This window comes from Macrotis lagotis, chromosome 2, assembly GCF_037893015.1.
Source record: "Macrotis lagotis isolate mMagLag1 chromosome 2, bilby.v1.9.chrom.fasta, whole genome shotgun sequence".
Lineage (NCBI taxonomy): Eukaryota > Metazoa > Chordata > Mammalia > Peramelemorphia > Peramelidae > Macrotis > Macrotis lagotis.
Genome location: NC_133659.1, coordinates 313,146,340 through 313,173,938, shown reverse-complemented (window position 1 = coordinate 313,173,938; position 27,599 = coordinate 313,146,340). Strand labels below are relative to the sequence as shown.

General features: G+C 39.2%; 1 protein-coding gene across 1 annotated transcript in view; it reads left to right on the top strand.

The window, feature by feature from the left end:
* Positions 1 to 27,599, top strand: part of FGD6 (FYVE, RhoGEF and PH domain containing 6) — a 162,928-nt gene that overhangs the window by 351 nt on the left and 134,978 nt on the right. Inside the window, exon 2 of the mRNA XM_074226605.1 lies at positions 9,795 to 12,213. Coding sequence (XP_074082706.1) covers positions 9,795 to 12,213 — 2,419 coding nt within the window. The remainder of the gene's footprint in view (positions 1 to 9,794; positions 12,214 to 27,599) is intronic.

Below are 27,599 nucleotides of genomic sequence, written 5' to 3'. Positions count from 1 at the left end.
GACCCGGACCTGGAGCCCGGAGCTCAGAACCGGAGCCCGGAGCCCGGAGCCCGGACCGCGGAGCCCGGACCGCGGGGCCCGGAGCTGGAGCCCGGACCGCGGAGCGCAGAGCGCGGACCCCGGGGCGCGGGGCCCGGAGCCCGGAGCCCAGAATCGGAGCCTGGGGCGCGGAGCCCGGAGCGCGGAGGCCGGACCGCGGGGCCCGGACCTGCAGCCCGGACCCCGGAGCGCGGAGCCCAGAGCGCGAGGCCCGGAGCGCGGAGCCCGGACCTGGAGCCCGGACCCCGGAGCGCGGAGCCCAGAGCGCGGGGCCCGGAGCGCGGAGCCCGGACCTGGAGCCCGGACCCCGGAGCCCAGAGCCGGAGTCTGGGGGCGCGGAGCCCAGAGCCCGGAGCCCGGAGCCCGGACCGCGGAGCCCGGAGCCCGGAGCCCGGAGCCCGGAGCCCGGAGCGCCGCCGCCTCCCCCCGTCCCGGGCAGACTGGAGCTCCCTCTCCCCCGGGCCGGGAGCGCGTCGTTCTAGGGGCCATCCCGGGCACCGCACCGCGGGAGCCCCGGGGGGACCTCCGAGAAGCTGCCCGGGGGGCTCCGAGGGCGCCCGAGCTGGCAGCCCCGCTGGTGCCCCGGAGTGCCAGGAGCGTCCCCCGGGGGTCGGGCACCCGGCCGGGCGCAGCGCCCTGGGGCATGACCCCCGTGTGCGTGAGTGTGGGGGTGCCAGTGTGTGTGCCAGCGTTGGGGCCGTTCCCCAAAGGAGCCGATGGCCCGAGCCCGGGGCTGCGCCCTCACAGCCCGGCCCGGCAGCGGCCCCGGCGGCCACAAGCCTGCCCTTCGCCCTTGGGTGCCCTTCCTCCTGGCCGCCCGGGTTAAAAGGTTTTCCCGAAAGGAGCCTAAAGGAGACCCGCAAGTGAAGTAGAAAAGTGAGATTTGGCTCAAAGGATGCGAGTTTTGATTCTGAACTTGATCCTGTCCGAAACAAAGTTCCCGTGCTCTGCCGAGAGCTTTCTCTTCATCTGTCCGCTTGCCGGCGGGCGACCCCTTAGAACGACCCGCGCAAAACCTTGCCCTTGGCCGTTGCTTTCCATTCATCTCGCCACCGTTTTAAAAGAATTGTTAAACATCAGCACACAGGAAACTTAGAAACTAAGCAGAAAATTGGAATTTTTAAAAGGATGCAGGTTCTGAACCCATACCCAACCCTATCCAAAAAAAAAAAGTTTACTCGCTCTGTGGAATTCCTCTTCCTTTCAGTTTTAACTATAACATTTCCCGGTTCCCTTCAAGGTCAGCAAACATTTTTGCAGCCCCTTACTCTATGCAAAGCCTTTCAGCGTCCTCATTTCTAAGGTCAGCCTGAAAGTATCAGCTGAAGTTTCTCTGATCCTCTTGGCTTTTGTTGAAAATGGGTGAAATTTGAAACCATCACCCAAGCCTATTGACTTTCCTGGTGTGTGTGCTCCCCCAGGACAGCTACTTTTTGAGTTTTAGCACTGCCCAGTGTAATCAGAGTGTAACTTGGAAGAAATCTGAGTTTAGATAGGAGCTTTCTGTTTTAATTAGCTAACAGCAGGGATAAATAGTCATAGCTTTTTCACATGGCTCAGTTGTTCCTGTAGAAGTTCCTCTTTGATACTTTATGAAAAAGGACACATAAAAGAGCTCACTCTTGGGGCCAGAGAATGTACCCTGAATAGCCACTTACTGGCTCTTCCTCATTGAGGGCTTGATTTTTTTCCATCATCTAGGTTAAGTCATTTAACCTTAAGTTGTTTAAAAAATAAATTGCCTTACCAGTAAAAATAATTTAGAACCATAATGACTGGAAATCAAGAGACCTCCAGCTCTTTTAGGTTCTCTTTTTCAACCATGCCAATTTGTAAAATATTAATGTGTTACCTAATAGAGTTTGCATTTTCATTTAGTCAAGGTAATCTCTAATACAAAGTAGACACAAAAAATTTTAAACCATAAAGATTAAACCTAATTTGGTATCATTGATGGTAGCTTGTTTGAATTCTGAATGAAAATGATTACTTGTGTGTGTGTGTGTGTGTGTGTGTGTGTGTGTGTGTGTTTTAATGTTATCAGCTTCATAAACAAAAAATCCACAAGCATTTTTGTGGTGTTAAAAACAGGAAGGTTTCCTGTGTTTAACTTTGTTATTACTCAGTTGTTTTGTATGGTGATACAGAGAACCTTTGAGACTCCCTTTTTGTTCAGCCCATCTGTTGGGTCAGGAGGCTCTCTTTATTGTGCTGGGAAGGAAGAATGTTTCCATGTTCCTTTCCCCTCCCCCCCAATCATTTCTATAGAATGATTGGTATATTGTGTTGATCAGCTGCTTCGTGGTGTGTTTTAGAATAGCATCAGAATTAATTGAAACAATCACTTAAAAAAAAAGATATTTCCTATATGGAAATGGGTAGTTCACCTAGATCTGTTTATAGACATTGCCGATGGTTTATTTTATTTTGATAAGAAAAATACACAGAAACCCAATACTATGGTAAGTAGTTGTTTCATGTTTTTTAGGGGGCTGAGAGACTCCTTTTGGCCTGCATTTAAAATAATGTTAAGCAATGCAATTTTTTTTAAAATTTAGCATCTATACAAAACAAAAGATTATCATGATTCTGTACATGGAAGCCATTCTGTTTTATTGCTTTCTGTCCTTACTTTTTTATTGTTTGACAGAAACACCTGGATTCCAAGAAATAGCCCTTGTAAGGATGTACCTTGGGCAAGGTACATAACTGGGTCTTCTGACTTTCTTATTGATGGATCATTTAAAGCCCTACCTTAGAACTTTATTATCAGTGTGACAGTGGGCAAGTCACCTGCCCTTTCTGAACCTCAATTTCCTCATCTGCAAATATTAATACATGAGCCAAAATTTATTAACCACCCACCTAAAGTCCAAGAGAGGGATACAAAAAGGAAACAGCCCCTGCCTTGTTGTTATGTTGTTTTAGTCATGTTTGACTCTTCATGAGGTGAAGTGACTTATCCAGGTTTATACAGCTACAAAAGTGGCAGAGAGCAGACTTGAATTCAGGTCCTTCTGACTCCAGGGCCTTACACTTTCCACAATCCCTCTAGGAGTTTACATATCAGTGATTGTTGTTGTGTCATTGACAACAGCATTGCAGTGATAGAGAATATATGAATATCTTTATATACTGGGTATATGCAAAGTGAATCCTGTGCTCTTTGCAGAGAAAGTAAGACTGAACAGCCACTAGAACAACTGGTACTTAACTCGGGCTGCTTCTTTAGGAGCAAATTAGATAATTAGATAGTTTGCATACCCATTTGGGTTTTTCTTAGCAAAGATACCAGAGTGGTCTGCCATTTCCTTCTCCATCTCATTTTACAGATGAGGAAGCCGAGGCAAATAGGGTAAAGTGACTTGCGCAGGGGAAGTGTCTGAGATCAGATTTGAACTCGGGTCTTCCTGACTCCTGCCTGGTGCTCTATCCACTGAACCCCTTAGTTGTGTCCTGGTGCAAAGCTAGGGCTTATTACATATTTGTTGAAGGATTGCTTAGATCTCTACCCCAGAGTTATATTAATGTGTGGTTGTAGACCAGAAACATTGGCAAATCATCCATCTGTTTAACTAATATCACAAAACAGCTGGACACTGAGTCACCCAAAGCCCCAAAGTGTAGAAGCCCACCCTGGCCATCTGCAAAGCAACGCTGTACAGTTGCTGACTAGGACATTGGTACTATTTACTAATATATTTCTTAGCTTCCTACCTTATTTGCCTCTTGAGTTAAGCAGCTGTATAAATAAAAGACTTGAAGCATCTTTTTCAGAAGATGCAATAGAATTCAATCCAGAATATGAGGTTCCCCGGCCTGGCTGCCTTCCAAACACTGATGAAGAGTTATTTCAAGTGTTTTCAGATTCGAGAACATACGCATCATATTTCTGATGATTTGTCGTCCTTTGAACGGTATTGCTTCAGACTGGGAAATAGCTTCAAAGCCTCCCTTCCTGTGACTCAGTTACTATTGGATTTATTTTAAAAAAGCCTATTTAAAAATTATGAAGTGATAATAATTAAATTAAAGTAAATTAAGAGTAATATCCCTGCTAACTTTTCAAAATATTCTATACTGTAGAAATGCAACTTTTTTCCCCATGCATTCACCCTAACCAAGGTGTAATTTTTTATGGTTTAGTTGTTTTTAGTCATGTTCAAGTCTTTGTGATTCCATTTGGGGTTTTCTTGGCAGAGGTCAGTAGGGTTAAGTGACTTACCCAGGGTCATCTGTAGCTGGATTTGAACTGAGGAAGATGAGCCTTCCTGAATCCAAGCCTCATGCTCTATCACTGTACCACATTGTTGTTTGTCCTTCATTCCAAAAGAGAACCATGGTTTCAGCGAGTGGATGTCATGACATGGCAAGTGAATTGAATTCAAGTTAGGGAGGGCTGTGTAGTCACTATAAGTATTTTCTCCTCTAAAACCATCTGAGTCCAGTGGCCAGATATGGAACGGGATGACTAGAGATGGGTCTGGATCCAGTGGGAGACCTTGGCCTTTTTAAACTAAGGTTTTACTTTATTTTATTTTTGTCAAAGCAATGGGGTTAAGTGACTCGCCCAAAGTCACACTGCTAGGTGTGAGATGGATTTGAACTCAGGTCCTCTTGACTGCAAGTCTGGTGCTCTCTCCACTGTGCCACTCCCTAGCTGCCCCTAAACTAAGGTTTTTTATCAGGTCTCATTTTGACTGAGGTAACCCCTATTGAAAGATGAAGGCTAGGTAAGAAATGAGGCAAAAAAAAAAATCTTTTTTTTTTCATTTTTTTTTTACACTGGGGCTAGTCATCAGGAAATACTTAGTAAATATTCAGTAGGTTTACAGAATTGCACATCAGTTCCCCTTGTTAACCTTTTGGGGAGTCAGCCCCAGTCCATCAGAGGCAGCTCAGTGGAGTAGCTAAAGCTCTGGACCTGGAATCAGGAAGACACTCTCCCTGTTTTGCCTCAGTTTCCTCCTCTGTAAAATGGAAGTAATATAGCACCTGCCTCCTGGGTGACTGTTATCAAATGAGATAATGTTTGTAAATTACTTTGTAAACCTTTAAAGTACTATGTAAATGATAATTATTATTATCAGCGATAATATTAAAATATTTATATGACAGGGAGCTGTAACACAAAAGACAGCTGTCTTGTGGTAGAGGGATTAGATTAGATAAATCCTCCTTGGCTCCAGAGGGCAGAGCCGGGAGCAGTGGCTGGGAGTTGCTCAGGTGTTTCAGTTGTGTTCAACTCCTCATGACCCCATTTGGGGCTTTCTTGGCAAAGATCCTGGAGTGGTTTGCCATTTCCTTCTCTGGCTCATTTTACAGAGGAGGAAATTGAGGCAAACAGGTTTAAGTGGCTTAACTGAGGTCACACACATCCAGTAATTGTCTGAGGCAGAAGTTCTTTCCAGGTCTTCCCGAAACCAGGCCTGGTGCTCCATCCACCATGGTGCCCCTATGAACAGATATGCTGTAAAAGGAAAACATCTCTGCCCTCTCCCCCAATACCATTTTAATGGAGGAAACAATCAATGTGCAGACATAAATGCAAATGCTTACGTGTTTATATATAGACTATACATTTAATATCGATAAATGTATTTCTTGAGTAGATGGAAAATAAATGTGAATGAGTTTCATCCTTTGTATCTTTTGGATTGGATTGCTCCTTTGACAAGAAACCTTAGTAAAACTTTTCCTGGTGTTGGCATTCGTTCTATCTCCAGATTATCTTTCCAACCTTCTTTCATGTTACTCCCTTTCACATGCTCCATGTTCCATCGAAATGTCTGTCCTCCCACTCTCACAGTCTAAGAATCTTCATTCACACTTCCCCCCTTGCCCAGATCAATGCCTTGTCCTAGGAGATACTTAGTTAAATACTTGTCAAATGGAGTGACTTTAACCAGCCTGGTACCCTAACCTTTTCCAAACCCCTCTCCCTCTATGGTCTAGCCAGGATGGCTCTCTTGTTGCATCTCACCTGGAACTGTCTCACATCGCTGTACCTTTGTGCTGGCCCTGATTCTCTCCACCCCACTCCTGGAACAGTCCCTGATAACCTTACTAGAGTCTTGTTGGATGAATGAATGGGACAGGCCATTACTGGCTCCTCTTCGGTCACCGTGTTTCCTTCAAAACGACTTTCCATATGGGAACTTTCCTAATTTCCCCTCATTACTAGCACCTTCCTCTCCTGTCTGTTCTATATCATCTATTAGTGTATTTATTTTTATATGTTTAGTTTAAATTTATGTGTGTCCATATTATGTCTTTGGATAGATTTTAAGTTCCTTGAGGGTTCCCCCATTTTTTGGCATACATATGTATGTATTTATAATATTTGTATAGACAGTTATTTAAATTTATGTGTATATATATATTCACATGTTCACATGGATTATCTGCATCTGTACTCACACATACATAGGCTTATGTGTATACACATATATGTATATAGTACTCATATGCACATCGACATTTCTACTATCATTTATTTTATATAATTATTTAATATCTCTATACTCATATATTTATTTTATTTTTAAAGTTGACTTTGGAAACATATGAGATTTATTTTGCAAATATATAATTGTTTCCTTTGCATTTGGTAAAGCAACTAGCTTGAATGAAGCATGATCTAGTATTTGGCTACTTTTCTTAAGCACGTGGATTCTTGGTTGACTTGAGAAAGAAGAGGACAGTCCTTTTCCTCCTCTTGTTTCTTTAAATAGATATGCAGTGGATAATAGCTCCAGCCTGGAGTCAGGAAAAAAGAAGAATTCAAATATGGCCCTGGACAGTTAATATCTTCTGTGAGACCCTGGGCAAGTCACTTAACCTCTGTCTGCCTCAGTTTCCTCAAGTATAAAATGAAGGTCATAACGGTACCTACCTCAGTGTTATAGGGGCAGCTAGGTGATGATGCAGTGGGTAGAGTTCTGGACCTGGAATCGGGAAGATCAGAATTCAAATGCAACTTAAGACACTAGCGCTGTGACCTTGGGCAAGTCACTTAACCATGTTTAACTAAGTTTCTCATCTGTAAAATGAGATGGAGAAGGAAATGGCAAACCATTCAGATCTCTGCCAGTAAAATCCCAAATAGGGTAAAGAAGACATTGGACATGACTGAAAAATAGTGGAACCACATAGGATTGCTGTGAGGACTAAATGAAGTAGTATTAGTAGACACTGGATAAATCCTTGTCGCCTTTCTCCCCTCCCCTAAAGCCTCCCCTCCACCTAAAGTCTCAGACTTTGATGTGAGATTTGCTAAATGTAACAGGGAACCCCAGAATGGGAATTATCTTGACTAACATGTCTCCCAGTCCAAAGGTGATACGTGAAAATGCTTGCCCAGGGTCAAATAGCTAATTGTTGAAGGTGGTATTGGAACATAAATCTTTTTCTTCACTCTCAGTTACATATTCTATACACTACTTCCAGAGTCTAATAGCTAATTTCTCTTTCTTAAAAAGAAAATCACCAGCTAATGGCCTCTGGAACAGACTGGAAATGTTATTGTTTTTTATCAGTTAGTAGTCATGGACTATTTAAATTTAAATTTTATTTTTGATTATTATAATTTTTTTAGTTTTTTGCAAGGCAGTGGGGTTAAGTGGCTTGCCCACTTACACAACTAGTTAATTATTAAGTGTCTGAGGTCGGATTTGAACTCAGGTACTCCTGACTCCAGGGCTGGTGCTCTATCCACGGCACTACCTAGCTGCCCCTTATTATTATAATTTAAAAATTAATTGCTGTAAGTAAAATGCCAGGGGTCTTTATTTACCCTTAAGAGTGATCACTCTTAGCATACAGGAAATACAACACCTGACTATCCATAAACACTTAATAAAAGGATATTGATTGGCGGAATCCAATTGTATTGATGATAGTTTTAGTGGTAATCCCGTGTTATACCTCAGTTATTATATTTGAGGGAAAAAAACCTGCCTTACATAACATGTTGTTTCTACAAGATCTACTTAGTTAAAGCAGCACAAAGCAATTAGTTGTTTAATAACTATATTATAGAATGCATGATTCAAATTCAGTCATTGGGTAAGAGCCTACTACAGTTCAAACTGGCAATGAGATCAGACATTGGCCTTGCCCTCAGGCAAGGTTTAAAATCAAAAATCAAGGTTAAAATCAAAGCTGTTAAATGAACATTTGCTAAAACTGCAAGTTGGAGTTGGAGTGTCTGTACACCGTGGATATACAGGCCAGTACCTTGAACATAAAATGAAAGTCCAAGGTGGATTATCAGTTTGGGAAAAAATATTCCTTTCTTTATATTAAAAAAAAATTCAAGTCATGCCAACATTTAAAAATTTAATAGTACTTTGTTTTTCTAATTATATGTAAAAACAGTTTTCAGTATTCATTTTTAAGAAAGATTTTGAGTTTCAAATTTTTCTCCCTTCCTCAGGAGGTAAGCAGTCTGATATAGGTTATAAACATGTGCATCATGTAAAACATTTCCATATTAGTCATGTTGTAAAAGAAGAAAAAGAACAAAAGGAAAAAGGCACAACCCCCCCCTCCCCTCTGAAAATGAAATTAGTATGCTTTGATCTGCATCCAGACTCCATCCATTCTTTCTCTGGATATGGATAGCATTTTCTCTTTAAACTTTTGAAAGTTAAAAGGTTTTCAGGGTGATGGAAATGTCTGTTAAGAGAACTTGTCCACTATTTTGTTGATGAATTCCATGAATGAACATGAACAGAATGCTAGGACTATTAATCAAAAAGTATCTGTTTTAGAGAATCAAAATGCTACTAGATTTCAGTTGATATTGTTTTGTGGTTTGTGGTTTGATCTGGATTAAGTAGTGTTTATGAATGAATGAATGAATGAATGAATGAATAAAACATTTATGAACCACTACTAACTGTTTGAGATATATATATATATATATATATATATATATATATATATATATATATATATATATGTTTTGGGAATAGCACTGGAGAAGTAAGACAATTCCTATTAAGAGATTACATTCTAATGGGAGAGACAACATAGTCTGAAATAGGCTGCATGTCATATGTCTTTCCCTTCCTTCCTCCCCTTCTTCCTCCCCTTCTTCCTCCCTTCTTTTCTTTCTTCTGCAGTTGAGGTTAAGTGATTTGCCCAAAGTCATACATCTATTCAGGTATCAGAGGCTTAATTTGAACTCAAATCTGCAGGACTGGTGCTCTATTCACTGTGGCCTTTGGCAGGTCACTTGATGAGGTAACCTCTAAGGTTATATTTTATTTCTTGATCTGTGAGGAGGATGAATGCCATCTTGCCTCAGAAGAGGCAGCCAAGTGGTACTGGCGATAGAGCTGTGACATGGGGCAGGAAGAGCAGAGATTGAGTCCGGCCTCAGATACCTGCCAGCTTAATCCTGGTGCTTCCCCTCTGTGGGTCATTTCTCCTTTGTGCCAGTTGTTTGCATATTGCCTTCCCCATTAGATGGTGAGCTCCTCCAAGGTAGGAATTGTCTTTTGCCTCTCTTTGTATCCTTAACACGGAATGCTAAGCACATGGTGGATATTTAATATTGATTAATCTATTGATTTTTCCCTCTCTTAGCATCAGTTTTCTTATATGTCAATGGGGTAATAACAGTACAGACCTCAAAGACTTGTGGGGGAACATGAGAATCAATGTTTGTAAAAGTGCTTTATGAACCTTAAAAGCAAGCATAATTGTGAGATGTTTCTTTTATTAACATTTGTTTTCTTTCTTTCTAGAAACTAAGAAGCCACCCTTGGCCCCCAAGCCCAAGTTTTTGATAGGAAGTAAGCCTGCACCGCCTCCCATTGCACCCAAACCGGATGTCATGGTTTCTAATGTCCTTTCAACAAAGACCTTGAAACCTGCCATAGCCCCCAAGCCAAAAGTCCCAGTTCCTGACACCAGGCTATCCCCATCCAGGAAAAACCTCCTTCCCCTAGAGGAACATAAACAGGATTTCTCGGAACACACGGACAAGCTTCAGTGTCAGAATGGAGAGGACAAGAGAACTCCTTATATCCTCCCTGTGTGTTCATCGAATACAGAGTATATCCATAACTGTGGCAATGGAGACAGTTTGTGTGTTAAACACATTGCTTTAGAGCATCTCGAAACACTTGAAAACTTAGAAAATATCAACACTGAGGACCCTCTGCCTGTTCCAAAGGCTAAGAAAAAGTGTGATGCTCATAGCGAAAAAGTGGGGAATAGGAACCGGGTAGTGTTAAAGGCCAGCATTCTGGAGGAGAAATTAAAAGACGTTTTTTTAACACCCATTGGCTCCTCCCCTGCAGCTTCCTCTTTGAAGCCCAGACCGACCAACAGCCTGGAAATGGACAGCAGTTGTGATGCTAATGGGGAGTTCAGCACTGAGATTCCAGATTCATCACAATCTCTCTCTGATTTTGATGAGGTTCCTCAGACCCATTCCTGCTATGTGAAGTTTACTGGCAATGGAGTCCAAATGCTTGAGACCAGTCAGGATTGGCCCAAAGTCGGCATGAATGGTGTTTGCTCAACTGACCAGGAGGCTGGGGAAAATGATCAAGTGAGAGGTGCTCAGGTTGTAGAGAGAGATAGTCAGAAAGGAGAAGCTGAGGACACCACTGCCTCAGGAAAGCCCCTGGCACCATGCAACAGAAGCCTTCCGACTCCAAAGCCCAGAGTGCCCCGGCTGGCACGTCTAGTTAGGCAAGAGTATGTAGATGCCACAGGGGAAAGCAGTGAGGAGCTAGGTAATTTGCAGGATGAGTCCTCTCCTCCTATTGAACAACATGTGAAAAACTCAAATAAAATCCCTCTTTTGGGATCCGGTGTTTTGTGTAACCAGGAATCTGATGAAAAAGAACAGGGAAATAAGAGTGAATTGACTCTAGACTCTCGGAACAGAAAGAACACAAGAAGTCTGACAGCTTCTGAAGACCAAGATGAAGCCATTCACCAGCATGTTCTGTCCCCTGAAATATCTCACAAGGTTGAAAGGGTCGAAGATAGTCCCCATGCAGATTTTACTTCCCAACCTGAAGGTTGCACAGTAGCTGATGCTCAAGAATCACCTGATGTGGACCGAAGGGCCAGTTTTACAAAATGTAATACGCAGTCCATGAGTCTGCCGACACAGCTGAAGCTGACTTACAGCCATTTGCCTTCTCCCACTCTCCTGCATAGCTCTCTATTTAAAACTGATAAAGAGGTCACCACCAGTGATGAGAGTCCCATAAAAATTGCCCCCAAAAAACCTCAGAGGCACAGCTTGCCAGCTGCCGGGCGTCTTAAGAAAGCTGCTTCTGAAGAACTCTTGGAAAATAGTTCCTACCCTTCTTATGAAGAAAGGAACCCAGAGAGGGTCCTGGACAAATCTTGTCTTAGGCATTTGGCCGCCAAAGAGCATGGTATGTCGTCTTCCTTTGACATGCCAAAACTTATCAAAACTTCGGAAAAGCCAGTATGGAAATTACCTCATCCTATTCTGCCCTTTCCAGGAAACCCAGAATCTTTCAGGTCTGCCAACCTGTCTTCCAACAGTGAGTCCTTCCCTTCCCTCACCAAACCTCGAGCCAAGTCGTTGTCGGCCATGGACATGGATAGATGCAATAAGCCTTGTAAAGACCCTCAAAAGAAAAATTCCTTGAGGAAGTTGCTTAACATGAAACTGTCCCTCTGTTTGATGAAGAGTGACTTTCATAGGTTTTTGTCAAAGGGTAGCCAGGTTGGAGAGACATCCACAGGTCGTCCTTCCAGTAGGGATGGTAGAATAATTGATAATGGTCAGCAGAGCATGCCCTTGGTAGATGAGAAGAGGGGCAAACCAGTTAAGGCACATTCTGCAGAAACACATAGCCCGGCCTCCCACAAGAAGAGAAGGATGTATCGGAGTCAGGTGGACCTTCCTAATGGTCCCAAAGCTGAATCTTTGGATGACCAGATGCTATCCAGGGAAGGGATGCCATCTACCCCTTTTAATTCTGGAGCAAGTAACTGTGCCCCAGCATATGAAAACATTTGTCGCTTTGAGGAAACTCCAGAGTACGAGAATTTGCCATATACCTTGTCATGGCAAAATCCTACCACTGATGCAAATGAATATGAGTTAGAAGATCCATATGTAGCTTCAAGTAGCCAACTCCCTGAAGCATCAGGACCTCTGCCTTCCAGGTAACCTGTAGTTTATTATTATTTTTATTGTTCTGGTCATTTTGTTTTGTCTTTGTGCTAAATCAATTTTGGATATAAATGGTACAGGGACAGTGTGTTGTCCTTTTTATATTTATTGCTTGATGAGCTATTACACAGGGGAATAAAATGATATTGGCAGTTGATTGTAAGTACAAAGGGGGAAGGGAATATATCTATATTCTACCTTCTCTGGGCTATGTAAAGTGCTTTTTTTTAAGAACTTTGTATTTAATTATTTTATTTTTATTTATTTACATGCAAAGATAATTTTCAGCATTCATCTTTTTGTAAACTTTTGTAAACATTTTTCTACCTTCCTCCCCCTTCCCCACAAAGATAGAGATTATATATGTACAATCATGTTTAATAAAAGAAAAAAGAAATCCTAAGGGGAGAGTGGGGGATCAAAGTCAAGAATGTACTTTAATCTAGTGTTTAGCAAAAGGGCTAGGACAGATTGATTAAACAGTAAGTTGATTAAATTCAAAGAATTTAACTTAATTTGCTTAATTTCTTTAGGGAATTTCCATATTAGTCATGTGAAAGAAGAATCAGAACAAAAGGGAAAAAAATTTTTTAAAAAAGTAAAAATAGTGTGCTTTGGCCTTCACAGTTTTTTTCCTCTGGTTGCAGACAGCATTTTCCATCATAAGCCTTTTAGAAATGAAATACTATCTCATTAGATCCTCACAATACCCAGCTAAAGTAAATGCTGTTACCTCCAATTTACAATTGAAGAAACAGAGAGGAACAGATTAAGTGACTTGCCCAGAGGCACACAATTAGTAATGTATTCAGAGGCACTGTTTGAACTCAAGTCTTCTTGACTCCAAAGTTTATCTGTTAGAATAACTTGGCTCTTGTGGGGATTTAGGATTTGGGATTTTTGTTTGGGGGAAGAGAAGGACAGAGGAGATGAGAACTATAATTTCATGGATGAAGAAATTCATTCTATCAAAGCAGATCAACACCTCTTTTGTAATTGAGTTATTTTGAATAGTTTTTTGTTAGAGGCTGGCAGTTCCCCATCCATTTTCCCTTGACTGCCTCTCATTTTTGTTATAATTGACTTTGTTGGTGTTATCTCAGATGGTTTATGAGTCCCTTCATATGCAGAGGGACCTTGTAAGCTCAAGGCACCTTCCACATACAAGATTCAATAAGTTGGAAATTGGTGATTTGATGGGTGCTTGCCACAGAGTAAGCCATTTATGGGTAATAGAATTAGATAGAATTGCATTCACACCATCATCTCACTGATGAAAAATCAAAGACACTAAGAAGGTTGATGGTTTGCCAAGGGCTGCACAATTCTTAAGTGTCTGTTGGGATCTGAACCTATGTCTTCTTGGCTTCAGATGCAGCCCTCTGTCCATCACACAGAAGTAGCTGTGTTTTGTATTAGTGGGAAAAGAATCAACGAGGCAAAAAACTGTTGAGGTTTTGAAGGGCAGCCAGATGGAGTCAGGAGAACCTGATTTCAAATCTACCAATACATGCTTACTAGCAGTGTGACCCTGGGAAAGTCACTTCACCCTGTTTGCCTCAGTTTCCTCATCTGTAAAATAAGTTGGAGAAGGAAATCCAGTATTTTTGTCAAGAAACTCCAGTGGGCCGGCAGAGTATGAAACATACTCAACATGAACAAAGTTGAGGTGTTGACAAGATTTTGTTGTTGATCTGATTCTTTGAATCAAAGCAAATTCAGTTAAATTCTTTGAATTTAATCAATTTACTCATTGTTTAATCAATCTGTTCTAGCCCTTTTTTGCTAAGCATTAGATTAAAGTACATTCTTGATTTTGATGCCCCAGTCTCCCCTTAGGACTTCTTCTTTTCTTTCAAAAAGTTCATATTTCATTTTCTAAAAACACTTTGAGAAATGATTAGTGTTGTTTTTTAAGTGAGGAGATGGCTGACTTTAATCTTCCCCTTCCAGTCTCTTGTATTCCTCTTAATGGATAGCTTTAATGGGAGTGAAGAGTCAAAGGTCACAAGATTTGTGGAATACTAGGTCTGCCAACTGAATGACTTTGGGCAAGTCATTTAACCTGGCTGTGTCTTAATTTCTTATCATTACAATGGAGATGATAGTAGCCATCCTTCGGGGTGTGAGGGATCAAATGAAAGAAGGTCCATGCATTCTATTGGTTTGGTCTGGTCAAGAGCAGGCTACCTCATCTCAATGAGGGGACAAAAGCAAATAGAGCAGGTAATAATGAAGTGGGATTGGGCAGACAGCCTGGCAATGTGAAATTGGGGCAGAATGGGGAAACCTGGCCTCAGATAGACCAAGGTCAACCATGGAGCATCTAGAGAGGTTTGAGCCTTTTCTTGATTGTGGTTTTTTTTTAATGTGACTTATTGCCCTTTCTCTTTGTTTTACTTGAAGAAGCTCAGTTATGGATAGCTCCACACTCCACAGCAGAGAGTCCCTATCCTGTGTGGAAAATACCTTCTTTGAATGATGGCAGGCCTAAGTAGGGAAAGAGAAGTTTTGCATCTGTGATTACCCCTGTGGATGTTCCCTTCCATGATAAAAGATAACAGCTGTCTCTTTGCCTTGGTGGTAATGAGGCTCTTACTCTGGGGACCATGAACTTGTTTTTAAAACTATTTTAATAACAATATTTCAATGGAATTGGTTTCTATTGTAATTCTTGTGTTTTATTTTGTCTATTTAAAAATAAGATTCTGAGAAATCTTGAGCAGATAAGATACCAAAAAGCTTAAGAAATGCCTATTCTACTCTAGCCACTCAAATATCCATTATCTCATCATTTTCACTAAAAACCCTCTTTCTTATCCCTCCTCCCCACTGGAATGGGTAGTATTAATTCAGCTTAACCAACTTTGAGCTGCTTGCTATTCAGGCCCTGGAGGAGAAACTGAGATACTTGGTCATATCTATTTCTGTTTTGGACATCGAGACAGAAATTCCTAAGGCTTCACTGTTCTGCAACTAATTTAAACTTCTGTAGGTATTATTTCATTTTGAAAATGAAATGATGGAAAAGAGTCTGTTTGGAAAGCAGAGAAGGAATGCATCTCCAAATTGGGTGGGAGGTTTTTGATGTCATTATTCATCCAAAAGGCAGCTGTTAATAGTATTTTTACATTGTTATTTTTTTAAAATTTTTTTAGATTTTTTTTTTTGGCAAGGCAATGTTAAGTGAGAATTCAAAAAGGGGAAAAAGATAGTTCTTGCCCTCAAGGAACTTTCAGTCTATTAGGGGAGACTACTTGCAAATATATATATACCAAAAAAAAAAAAGCTATATATAGAATAAATCAGTAAATAACAGAGGAAAAGCCACAGAATTAGAGAGTGAGGAAAGCTTCCTGTAGAAGGTGAGATTTTCGTTGGGCCTAAAGGAAGCCTATAACTTTATAGAACTACATATATACTTATATTATCTATCTACAGAAATAATATTTATTATATATAGATATATCTTATGTATATACTATATATATTTCTTTATAAATATAAGCATCTTATATATAGATATGATCTCTGTATAGATATAAATGGCTTATATCCAGATGTATTATCTCTCAGTATAGCCTATATCAATATTTATAGATATAGATATGTGTACATTAATATTTATAGATCTATAGAGGATAAATGCATATGTAGTTATATTTATATCTATGTAGATATATTTGTTTATACATTTATATCTCTATATATGTTTTCTATATATATATTTATAGCTACATAACTTTGTTTACTGTATATATATTTATAGCTATATATACTTGCTCTATATATTTATATAAATATATGCTTGCTCTCTCTCTATATATAGATAGATAAATGCTTATCATATATCTATATAGATGTATGCTTACTGAGTACATATAATACAAATACATTTTGTATCTATATGGATATATATATTTACTATATCTATTTTTATCTATAGATATACAGACTTCCTTTAGGCCCAAGTAAAATTCCATCTTTTATAAGAAGCCATCTCCAATCCTCTTAATTCTAGTGCCTTCCCTCAGTTAATATCCATGTGTTAGATCTATATCTATAGAGACAGGAAGAGATCTATTTATACATACACCCAGGCAATTCCATCCATTAGGTAACTCCTACTGCCCTTTTAACATGTTGCCTGGAGTACTGAGAGTCTAAAGATTACCCAGCCAGTCCATGCCCTTCCTGACAGTCAGATCACCTCTTTATCCATGGTGGTGGATTGAGAGAATTTATCTCAAGTAAATATAAAGTGACAACAAGAGATAGGAGGCACAGTGGATGGAACACTAGATCTGGAGTCAGGAAAGCCTGAGTTTTAATCCTGCCAAAGATGTTTAGTGACTGTGTGGCTCTGGACAAATCACTTAACTTCTCTTGCCTCAGTTTCCTCATTAGTAAAATGGGGATAATAATATCGCCAACCTACTTGGGTAGTTGGGAGGATTTTGTGATTACAGTAGTTGTGAAGTTGTGATAATTTTTATAAAGTGCTAAATGATATAGAAGGCTAGCAGCTATTATTATTCTGCCTGGGACATCAGGGAAGATCTATTGGTGTTACATGCCCCGAATCCTGCATAGTTTTGTTGTTGCTGTTCAGTTGTATTCAGCCCTTTTGATCCCATTTGAGGTTTCCTTGGCAAAGACAGTGGAATGTTTGCCATTTCTTTCCCCAGCTCATTTTACTGATGAAAAAACTGAGGCAAACAGAGTTAAGTGACTTGCTCAGGATCACACAACTTTAGCCCTGGCTCCCTATCTACTGCACTATGATTACCCAGGCTTTCCTGATAGGGTTCACTGCACTAGCAACCTGCTCAAATGTCTGGAATTTTGTCCACTTCCTAGGAGAAACAAAAGGACTTTTTGAGTCATCAGACAACTAGAATGGCAGAAAGGCGTTTGTAATCTAGAGCCCTTACTGGAGGTCATGGAAAACAGAGAGAAGTCCAGGACAGATTGCTGGGATCAAGTCCATCACCCTGGTAAAGGGTAAATGTCTTTTCTTCTTATGATTGGACTTTTCCCCAAGCTAATCCTAAATTGCTTTATGCAGTTCCAAACAAGATTCTTTCAATCTCTTGAATTATGGAAGTGAACTTGGGGGTCTTGAGGCATGAAAAAGTTCTCATGGTAAAAACTTCAAGTGCTTAATTAGAAATCATGTTTAAACCTAGAGAAGAGCAGAGAAAAATCCACCTTCTCTCTTTTTTTTTTTTTGCAAGGCAAAATGGGGTTAAGTGGCTTGCCCAGGGCCACACAGCTAGGTGATTATTAAGTGTCTGAGACCAGATTTGAACCCAGGTACTCCTGACTCCAGGGCCGGTGCTTTATCCACTGTGCCACCTAGCTGCCCCCCACCTTCTCTTTTCTTTCATTGATGGACAATTGGAAAGTTGCAACATCAGATAGAATCTGTTTTGGGTTGGTAGTGCTAAATTGCTTTTTTTCCAATCTTTTTTTTTCTGTGCCAAAAGGAAGATCATTTCAGATAGGGGTGGAGAGAGAGGGAGGGATATATTTAGAAATGAACATACATAAAAATACAAGATGTCATATGTAGTTTTTCCTTTTTTTTTTTTTACAAAGCAGTGGGGTTAAGTGACTTCCCAAGGTCACACAGCTAGATATTTATTAAGTGTCTGAGGTTGGATTTGAACTCAGGTCCTCCTGACTTCAGGGCTGGTGCTCTATCCAGCCAAACATTTTTTAAAAGCAGAATTGAATGACCATTCCTGAGTATTTTTGATTTGTATTTTTCTTATTAGCAATTAGTCTTCATGTCACAGGGCTTTAAGATTTACATAAATAGACTATTTCAGCTGTTTTAGGGATTTGGGAATCTATTTGAAATATTTCTTTTAAAATTTATGATTGGGGGGCGGCTAGGTGGTACAGTGGATAAAGCACCGGCCCTGGAGTCAGGAGTACCTGGGTTCAAATCTGGTCTCAGACATTTAATAATTAACGAGCTGTGTGGCCTTGGGCAAGCCACTTAACCCCATTTGCCTTGCAAAAAACTAAAAAAAAATTTATGATAAATACCTTGCATTTATATTTGCATTAATTTGTGATTGTCTCTCCCCTTCCCTTATTAGAAAGCCCTCCCTTATAACAATGATTAAAAAAAAAAAGGGAAAAAAGCTGGTTTATCATGACACATTTCCTGTGTCAGTGTCTGCAACATTCCTCATTCATGATCGATCCCCTACTGATGCCAAGAGAGGAGGATGTCTTTTCTCTACCTTTTTCTGATGGCTTGAGATTAATCATTATACTTCTATGTGACATTCAATTTGGTTTTGTTTCTCTTTCCACATAATGTGATTTCTTTGGGAAATAGGGATTTTTGAATTTCCAGTGGTGGCCAGATGAATCATGAGGATTGCAACCTGTTTGTGAGTGGAGGAATGAACCATTACTGATTTTTAGTGAAGGAGAAAGCAGTTTCAGATCCCTTCAGTATGACTGAGAATCATTGTAAATTTTGGTTATGATTGGTTCCTTGTTCTCTTATTTTTGAAACACTTTGAGTTCAATGTACTGTTTTGGGAAAAGAAACTAAAAATTTAATTACCACACTGTGATTTCTAGAGAAATGGTATACCAGGTCCTGCTTCCTATTTTAACATCAAACAGAATGACAGAGACTTAAGTTGGCTTTATGTAAGGAAATGCATCAAACCACCAACTGATGTTTGAATACTGGATCTGGTGACTTAGGTCTAGCTATCATGTATGTATATCCATACACATATGCACATGCATATGGACACAGCCAAGGATTCACACACATATATTTATGAACATGGAAAATCATAGTACTGTCTATATGCATGTAAGCACACATACAGGTGTGCCCATGCAACCAATCCTTGCATGCATGCATTATGTACATTGTAGTACTATTATAACACTGTGTGATAATGCATGTACTACATATTATTATATGGTTACATGCATATGAGTTCCTAAATGAATATATGAATTCTTATGTGTGTTTGTATATGTGTTTCTATCTGCATATGTATACACACAAAAATGTGTATGTCAGAGGATTATATGTGTGTATATAAATTCAGTATATAGATATAAGATTTGTTTTTTCCATGATGATTCATCAGAATAAGGGCTATAGTGGAGAATTACCTCAAACAGCTAAAATTCTCAAGGCCATTTCCCCAGTCCTTAAATATTTTCACTATTTTGTGGAAAATTGCTTTATTAGCTATTTCCTCTTTTACTAACATCTCTAGAATATCGCCCTAGTAATCAAAGTCTGTCCATCCCTCCAATTCAGATACCTTTTATGTGTCTTCTCTTAGAATATAAATTCTTTGAGCACAAGGGATTAACTTCCTCTTTTGCTTGTATTCTACTCCTTAGCAAAAACTCAGCCAATTTTTAACAATTAGTTGTTTCTCAGTTGAATCCAATTCTTCCATGACCCCCTTTGGGGTTTCCTTGACAGAGTTATTAAAGGGGTTCACCATTTTCTTCTCTGTTCACTTTATAGTTGAGGAAACTGAGGCAAATAAGATTAAGTAATTAGCTTAGGGTCATACAGCTAGTAAGTGCCCACCCCAGCACTCTATCCACTGGGCCACCTGGCTGTCCATAGTAGGCACTTAAGAAATACTTGTTGCCTGCATTTGTTAATATTTCTAGAACATAAATTTTGCTTAATCTCATAGAATATAAAGTTATACCTCTACCAAGAAACTTTATTTTAATTAATTTTTTTTCTAGTTTTTGCATGGCAAAGGGAGTTAAGTGGCTTGCCCAAGGCCACACAATAAGGTAATTATTATTAAGTATCTGAGGTCGGATTTGAACTCAGGTACTCTTGACTCCAGGGCCAGTGCTCTATCCACTGTGCCACCTAGCTGCCCCATTGTAATTAATTTGAGAAGCAGCATGGTACTAGGATCTGATGCTCATTGGTTACCTTGAACAAGTAAAGCACCTTAATTTTCACCTCTGTAGAAGGGGTGAGTCAGTCTAGATGACCCCTGAATTCCCTTTCTGCTCTAGAACTACCAACTATGATTATCAGAATGTTCTTTTCACAGTAGTTTTCAATTTGTGATTCTTCCAAAAAACACCTGGTTCATTGGCATTGCTATCAGTCTGTATCATTTTCTTATATAGTCCAGATTAGAAATTTCCCTTTATATCCATCTTGCATCTGATCATGTTGCTGGCTTTTTTTTTAATCTAATGGGGTAAATCAGCAAGGATTATCCAATTTTTCCAAGTTGTTAGGACATAGACCCAAGTCTGATGTGATTGTCCATTAGTTTAAGTGTGCATCCATTGATAAAGGAGAATTGATGAAAAGACCCATTCATATATAGTGGAACAACAGTCCTTTCCTGTGAGCTATTTTCAGCACTGACTCAGGAAATATCACAGATTTGTAAGGCTCCTTAATTCTGTGTTTCTTGCTTGGAATCTTAACCACACTGCTTTGGCAAACCTCTTTTGTTTACATACTTAGCCTAAATTTGAAACTACAGCTGAAAAATACTAGGTCTTATTTCTTGGCACTGAAGACAAAAAAAAATTAAATATTAGGAAATGGTTAAGTTACAGCACCACATACAGCTGTGGTGCTGTTCATATTTCCTGCTTGAAGAGATAAGTGAAATTCAGTCAGAATGTGTTTTTTTGTACAGTGCTGTTCTTAAAACCAATCCCCTGTAACTTGTCTTGAAAGTAATGCAGGTGGTACAGTATCTACTGTTCTGGAGACAAGAAAACTCAAGTTCAAATCTTACCTGAGGCACTTAATAACTGTGACCCTAGGCATCACTTAATTGAGGTATTTGCCTCAATTTCCTCAACTATAAAATGAAAATAGTAATAGCACTTGCTTCAGAGTTGTGCAGATTAAATGGACAAATTTCTTCCCTGGGACCCAGATTGATGAGTGCCTCTCCAGGACCACTGTTTCTGGAAAATTGAGGCCATGTTTCACTTTGCTCTCTACTCTAGAAGGCCTCCTCAGGCCTTCCCCTTCTCCCTTTCCTGCTCATAATTCTCTCCCCCACCCATATTTGGATTACTGAGCTATGGATCAATTAATTACATCGTTTCTGACAGTGTTACTGGATGGGGCATATCAGTCCACTCACCTATGACCCCACCCATCATCCCAATAATTTTCTGGATTGCATGGTGTCTTTTCTCCCCTTTGTGTAGTTTCTCTTTCTATTATAAGATCACCTTGAGGACAGTCCCTGCCCTTTTCTTTTGTATTTGTATTCAAACCTTAAAGCAGTATAGAAATATTATTATCATTGTCATCATAATTATTACAATATTCCTCCCATTGACTCTCTTGTTAGTTACATGGCATTTTATTGGGTTAAATGTTTTCTTCCTCAGTGATTCACTCATCCAAGAGATAAGGAAAGTGAATCATACTGCTAAGTGATTTCCTGAAAAATCTATTAGTAATCCTGGACTGGGTTAATAGTACAAGAGTCCCTTGTCTCTTAAATGGTCTGTTTATCATTTGAAGAATTTTTAGTTTTTATTTTGGGGAAGATGAAATACCCCCCCCCCCAGTCTTCCCTTAAACATTTAAGTAAAAATTAAAAAATGACGCAAATGCCATCTGTAAGGTTGAACCAGTTGGCTTTTGTTAGGTTGTGTGGCCACCTGTGTTTCCAAGTTTGTTATGGAGCCTACCAGAATGTAGACTTGTCTTCTGTGTTCCTATCTCTCTTACTTGGAGTGATTTTCCTATAAAGCATAGTAGGTCTAACCACATTGCCTCCCTCCTCCCATGCTCCAGTGGTTTCCTATCATCTCTAGAGTCAAATAAAACTCTTACCAATCCATCATCTTTCTTATATTGTTGTCTCCTTGCATATTATCCTTCTTTAGTTACTCTACTCCAGAGGTTTCAAATTGGTTCAGAAAACTCCCCTAGTGGCATCAGATTAAAATGTTATTGAGAAATGTTTAAAAAACAAATAAAATTATAATACAGCATTGTTCTTGTTATTGCTGAGTTGTGACCTCATTTAGGGTATTCTTGGCAAAGATACTAAAATGACTTCCATTTTTCATTTCGTTTTGCTCCTGTGCCTGTCCTTCCCTACAATATAATATAGATAGTGTTAACCAGTGATTTGTACCCACAGGGATTTATTTCTATTTGAGTATGATTCCTCCCCCACCCCTCCTTCCCATCCCTTCTTTATTCAACTCTTTCATACTTGCCTACTCACTCTTTTGAACATACAACTCTTCTTACCTCATCTTTCTTCTTTTGTCCTGACCTTCATCCCTGCTTTTCACTACTATGTTTCCTTTAAGACTCAGGTCCAACAATATCTTTAACATGAAGCTTTTCTTGCCCCTTCCTCCCACCCCAACTGCTAATATTATTCTTCCCAGAGATGTATACATTTTTTTTTTTAGGTTTTTGCAAGGCAAATGGGGTTAAGTGGCTTGCCCAAGGCCACACAGCTGGGTAATTATTAAGTGTCTGAGACCAGATTTGAACTCAGGTATTCCTGACTCCAGGGCCAGTGCTTTATCCACTGCGCCACGAGCCCCCCCCTTTTTTAGGTTTTTATTGTATACATTTTAAAAATATTCTGCATATACTTATATATGTGTATCTTCTCCCCCACATTTGAATGTATATTCCTTGAAGACTGGTAGGTCTGTTTATTGATTTCTATAGATGCTTCATAAATATTTGTTGAGTAGATTGATCAGTATTATCACAATATTACCAACTGGACCTGAAAAGTTCCACTAATTGATATGTATATTTTACATTAAATTAGCAATGAATGAAATCATTTATGCGTGTTTGGTACAGGAAGACTATACCTTATGGTATATAGAAATAATGTAAAGATAGACTTTTTAAATGTTCCTACAGTAATCACAAATTTTGAAATGTATTGTGATTATTACTGCTCTATATTGTGTTCTGTAGTAGACTGAAGGATAAAACAAATGAAATTAGGGTTAGAAATGGAATTGGGGTTAAAATTCTTTTTGCAGTTGAATGTAAGTAGGAAGGGAATCAGTATTTATATAGTGGCTACCTCCCAGGATGGTGATTCCCACTACCTTTTTGGATAGTTCTGATCATTAGGAACTTTTCCCTTAAATCATTTCAATGTCTTCTTCATTATGTGTGGTATCTGCTGCTCCTAGGAAGTTCTGCAAAAGTAATCTAAACAGCATTCCATATGACATACTTTTGGCCTTCATATTGGAGATATATTCCATGGAGCTCCAATATACTTCTCCAGATAAAGCTTACTAAGTCTCCTCTTTCCCAGGCTAATGCCCGCCTTAGGCTTTTTTAACCCACTTTCCTAGGACAGGATCTCAAAGTTCTTTACCATTCTGGCTGTTCTTGGTGTTTTCATTGGTCTAACTAAACTCAGACCTAAATACATATTTCAGAAGTGACCTGAGCAGAGCAAACTATGAAACTATCACCTGCCTTATCACACGAGTTCAATCTGTAGCCTGCTTGCATTGGCCTATACATCTCCCTCTTGAGTCAGAGTAAGCTTATAGTTCATTAAAACCTTTAAAATTGACAAGTGAAAACATTTCAGAAATCCCTCTTTATTCCATAAGACAGGGCCCCCTACCCTGAATTTCCTTTTGTTTTTTTAAATTATTATTTTAGTAAATGTTTGACTTAATGATTTAATAAATTCCTCCTTTTATTTCATAACTCAGGGATTTTTTTTCTTGCTACCAAAATGAAATGTTAATCTAAAAAAATTTCATCTTTGCTTTATTTTCATTTCCAAATTCTGTGCCATTACCAAACTTAGACATTTTTGTTGTTGTTTAGTTGTGTCCAAATCTTCCTGACCCTATTTGGAGCTTTCTTGGCAAAGACATTGGAGTGTTTGCCATGTCCTTCTCCAATTTAATTTTCAGAAGAGGAAACTGAGGCAAACCAGGTGAATCAACTTGCCCAGGTTCACACATCTAATAAGTGTCTGAGCTAGATTTGAATTCAGTCCTGACTCCAGGCTCAGCACCTATCCACTATGCTTTGCATATTCACAAAATACTCTGATACATTGGTCTTTTACATTAAATTTAGGGTTTGGGGATTATAGGGGGTAAAATTCCACTAATAGACTGTTTTATTGCATGGTTAGTTGGAACTGCTATATTAAATTCTACATATGTTCATAATTAATATAAGTAGAGTATAAAGACATAATTGCTTGTGGGCATTTAAGGAAAACATTGAGATTTTATCATTTTTTCTATTAGGAGTTTTTTGGGGAAGTTTCCCTTTTATAGAAGAGAGTTTTTAACTTGTGTCTCTTTCCTAACATTAGGCTGTGATGTGCCCCTGGGGACCTTTTCCGATATTTGTCATAGCCTGTTTCACAATCAGTACCTCTAATAAAAGAGAGAACCTGAAAATAAGGCTTGACTAAATATATACACCATCAGGAAGGCTGTATCTATCCACATTTGAATACATTTATTTTTATGATGGTGGAATTGGAATAGGAGATACTCAGATGAGACTTGGAGGTTTTAAAATAAATTTCAGAGGCAACTGCTCTATCTCAATGGATTAATTTTCTGAGTCTAGGCTTCTCCTCCAAATAGGAAGATTCATTTTTTTTTTTGCCTTCCAGAGAAAACCCCCTTTTTCTTAACCATGCCATTGAAATGACTAGGATTCAGCCTAAGAAGGCTAGAGATGTAAAGGACCAGAAGGGACCCCAATGGCCATCTAATCTATTCCAATTCCCTCCTTTTTAAGATGAAGAAACTGAGGTCCAGGAAGAGATTTATAAAAGGATCATTGGTCATAATTTTAAAGCTGCAAGGGACTCCAGAGACTATCTAGTCCAACTTATTCATTTTACAGATGAAGAACTTGACCCCCAAAGAATGAAATGTTTAAGTGCCAAAATTTGAATCCAGGACCTTGGACTTTAGCTCTATCCCCTTTCTCTCTTTATTCCTCTACTCCTATTCTCTATTGCCTTTTTTCTATGCATTAGTTACCTTTTAAAAACTATATTATAAAATCTTATTATTTGGAAAATTCATAAATCTATTGTGAATTTAGGAATAATTTTGAAACTTTTCTTCCTCCTCTTCCTCTTCCTCCTCCTTTTCCTTCTCCTTTTTTTTTTGTTTTTTAAATGGCTGCTAGGAGATAATAAACTTGTAAGTTTGTTTTGGAACCAGAAATCCCAGGTTTGAGAAGAAACAAGCATGAGGCAATCCCTGGAGCTTAAAAAAAGAAAAAAATGTAAAGAGTTTGCTGTTCAATCTCTGGGACAGAGTTGGTATTATCTGAGCAAATAGTTATAAAGGTAAATGTTTCTGTTACATGGATAAGATGAATGAGGTCAGAAACCAGCTGTATTTGGAGTAAGTAGGAATTCCACTGACTGAGCTTCCCAAATGTACAGGAGACATCTGTAAGTTTTCCATAACAGGGAGATAGATTTAGAGAAAGAATTACCTCTGTCCTCTTTAAAAAAAAAAAAAAGATTCTCTTTTAGAAGGGAACAAGTATTTATAAAACAACTATACTATCTTATTTGATCATTTCAGCCACCATGGGTATGTAAAAATTTCCATTTTATAATTGAAGAAACTGAGGCAGGCAGCGCTTAAGTGACTTACCCAGGGTTACAGAGATCCTTTGTCCTGCCCAGCAGCAGTTTGAAGTTAATGGTACATGGGAGTTTGGCAAGAATGAGAGTGTTTAGTACAAATGCCAACATCTGGGCCTCTGCAGTAAAAGTATCTGTTAAGGATTGAAAGCAATAGAATTAGGACTCAAAGGCACATATGTAGGCACACATTTATATATATATATATATGCAAATGGTATAAGGGTCTTCGGGATGATCATTTTAGGAAAAACAGACACTTTAAAAAAAACTGTTACCCCTCCCCATATGCATACTAAAATAGTAACTTTAGACATGAAAATAATCTTTTGTTTTAAAAATAACTTTAATTCCCAGATATATCCCTTCCACTGACCCCTCCCTAAGAGAACTTCCACATGTAACTTTTTTTTTTAAAGGGCAAAGTAGGGGCAGCTAGGTGATGCAGTGGATAGAGCACTGGCACTGAAGGTAGGAAGACCTGAGTTCAAGTCTGGCCACAGACATTTAATAATTTCCTATCTGTGTCACCTTGGGCGAGTCACTTAATCCTATTGCCTTGCAAAAAAGCAATAACAAAAAAGGCAAAGCAGTAGTTCCACAATAAAAACCAAACCATCAAACTAATCTGGTAGTGTTATGCAATATCTACTACCTGTAATCCCCACCTCTCTGGAAAAGGAACACATTTTCTTTTTTTTTTTTCCTTTTTTTCCTTCAGGCTTGATAAGTATAATTATACAATACAGAACAGATACGCTAAAAATTGCTTTTCTTCAATAGATGTATAACAAAGGAAGAAATAATGGCTTTAGAGGTGGCTAGGTGGTGCAGTGGATAGAGCACCGACCCTGGAGTCAGGAGGACCTGAGTTCAATTCCAGCCTCAGACACTTGATAGTTACCTATTTGTGTGGCCTTGGGCAAGCCACTTCACCCCACTGCCTTGCAAAAAAAAAAAAAGAAAAGAAATAATGACTTTAGTGACTGATTTTTGATGACCCAGTGTTGACATGATCATTCTGAACACATGCTGCCCACTGAGATGCATTAGAGTTAGTCTCTCCTTCCAGACAGCAGCTCTTTATTCAGTGCCATGTTGAGTCTACCTAGGATTGTGTCTATAAGTGTAATGAATGAAGCAAGAAACTAGCATTCCAATGTGAGAAAAGAACAAGGATGTATAAAAATATTTCAAGTACATTTATGGTAAGCATGTTAAGTGAATAAAAACAAATATATGCAAAGACCATTTTGTAGAGTCCTCTATGGTCTGAGATTGAAGGAAAGTAATTGAGTTCTAAAAGTCCTTCAAGTCCCAACTAAAATCTCATTTACAGAAATCTCTCCCTAAATGTTAATGAACTATTTCCAATATATCCTATTTAGATCTGGTTTGTTGACAGTTGTCTCCAAGTTGGCTCCCTTATTAAATTGTAGCTTCTTGAGGGCCGGGAGTATCTTTTGCCTCTCTTTGTGTCCTGTGCACTTGTGTAGCGCACAGTAAGGGCCTAATAGATGCATTTTGCCTGACTGACTAATCAGTAACATTAGGGGAATGCAAAGAGCATTCCTAGATTTGGAATTGAAGGACCAGACTTCTATCTGTAAGTGCTGTGACCTTACACTTTTGTAAAATGCGGTTAGTAATCATGCATGAGCTACCTCACTAGACTTTTTTTAAGGGAAATTTGTAAATCTCCATGTGCCGTATGT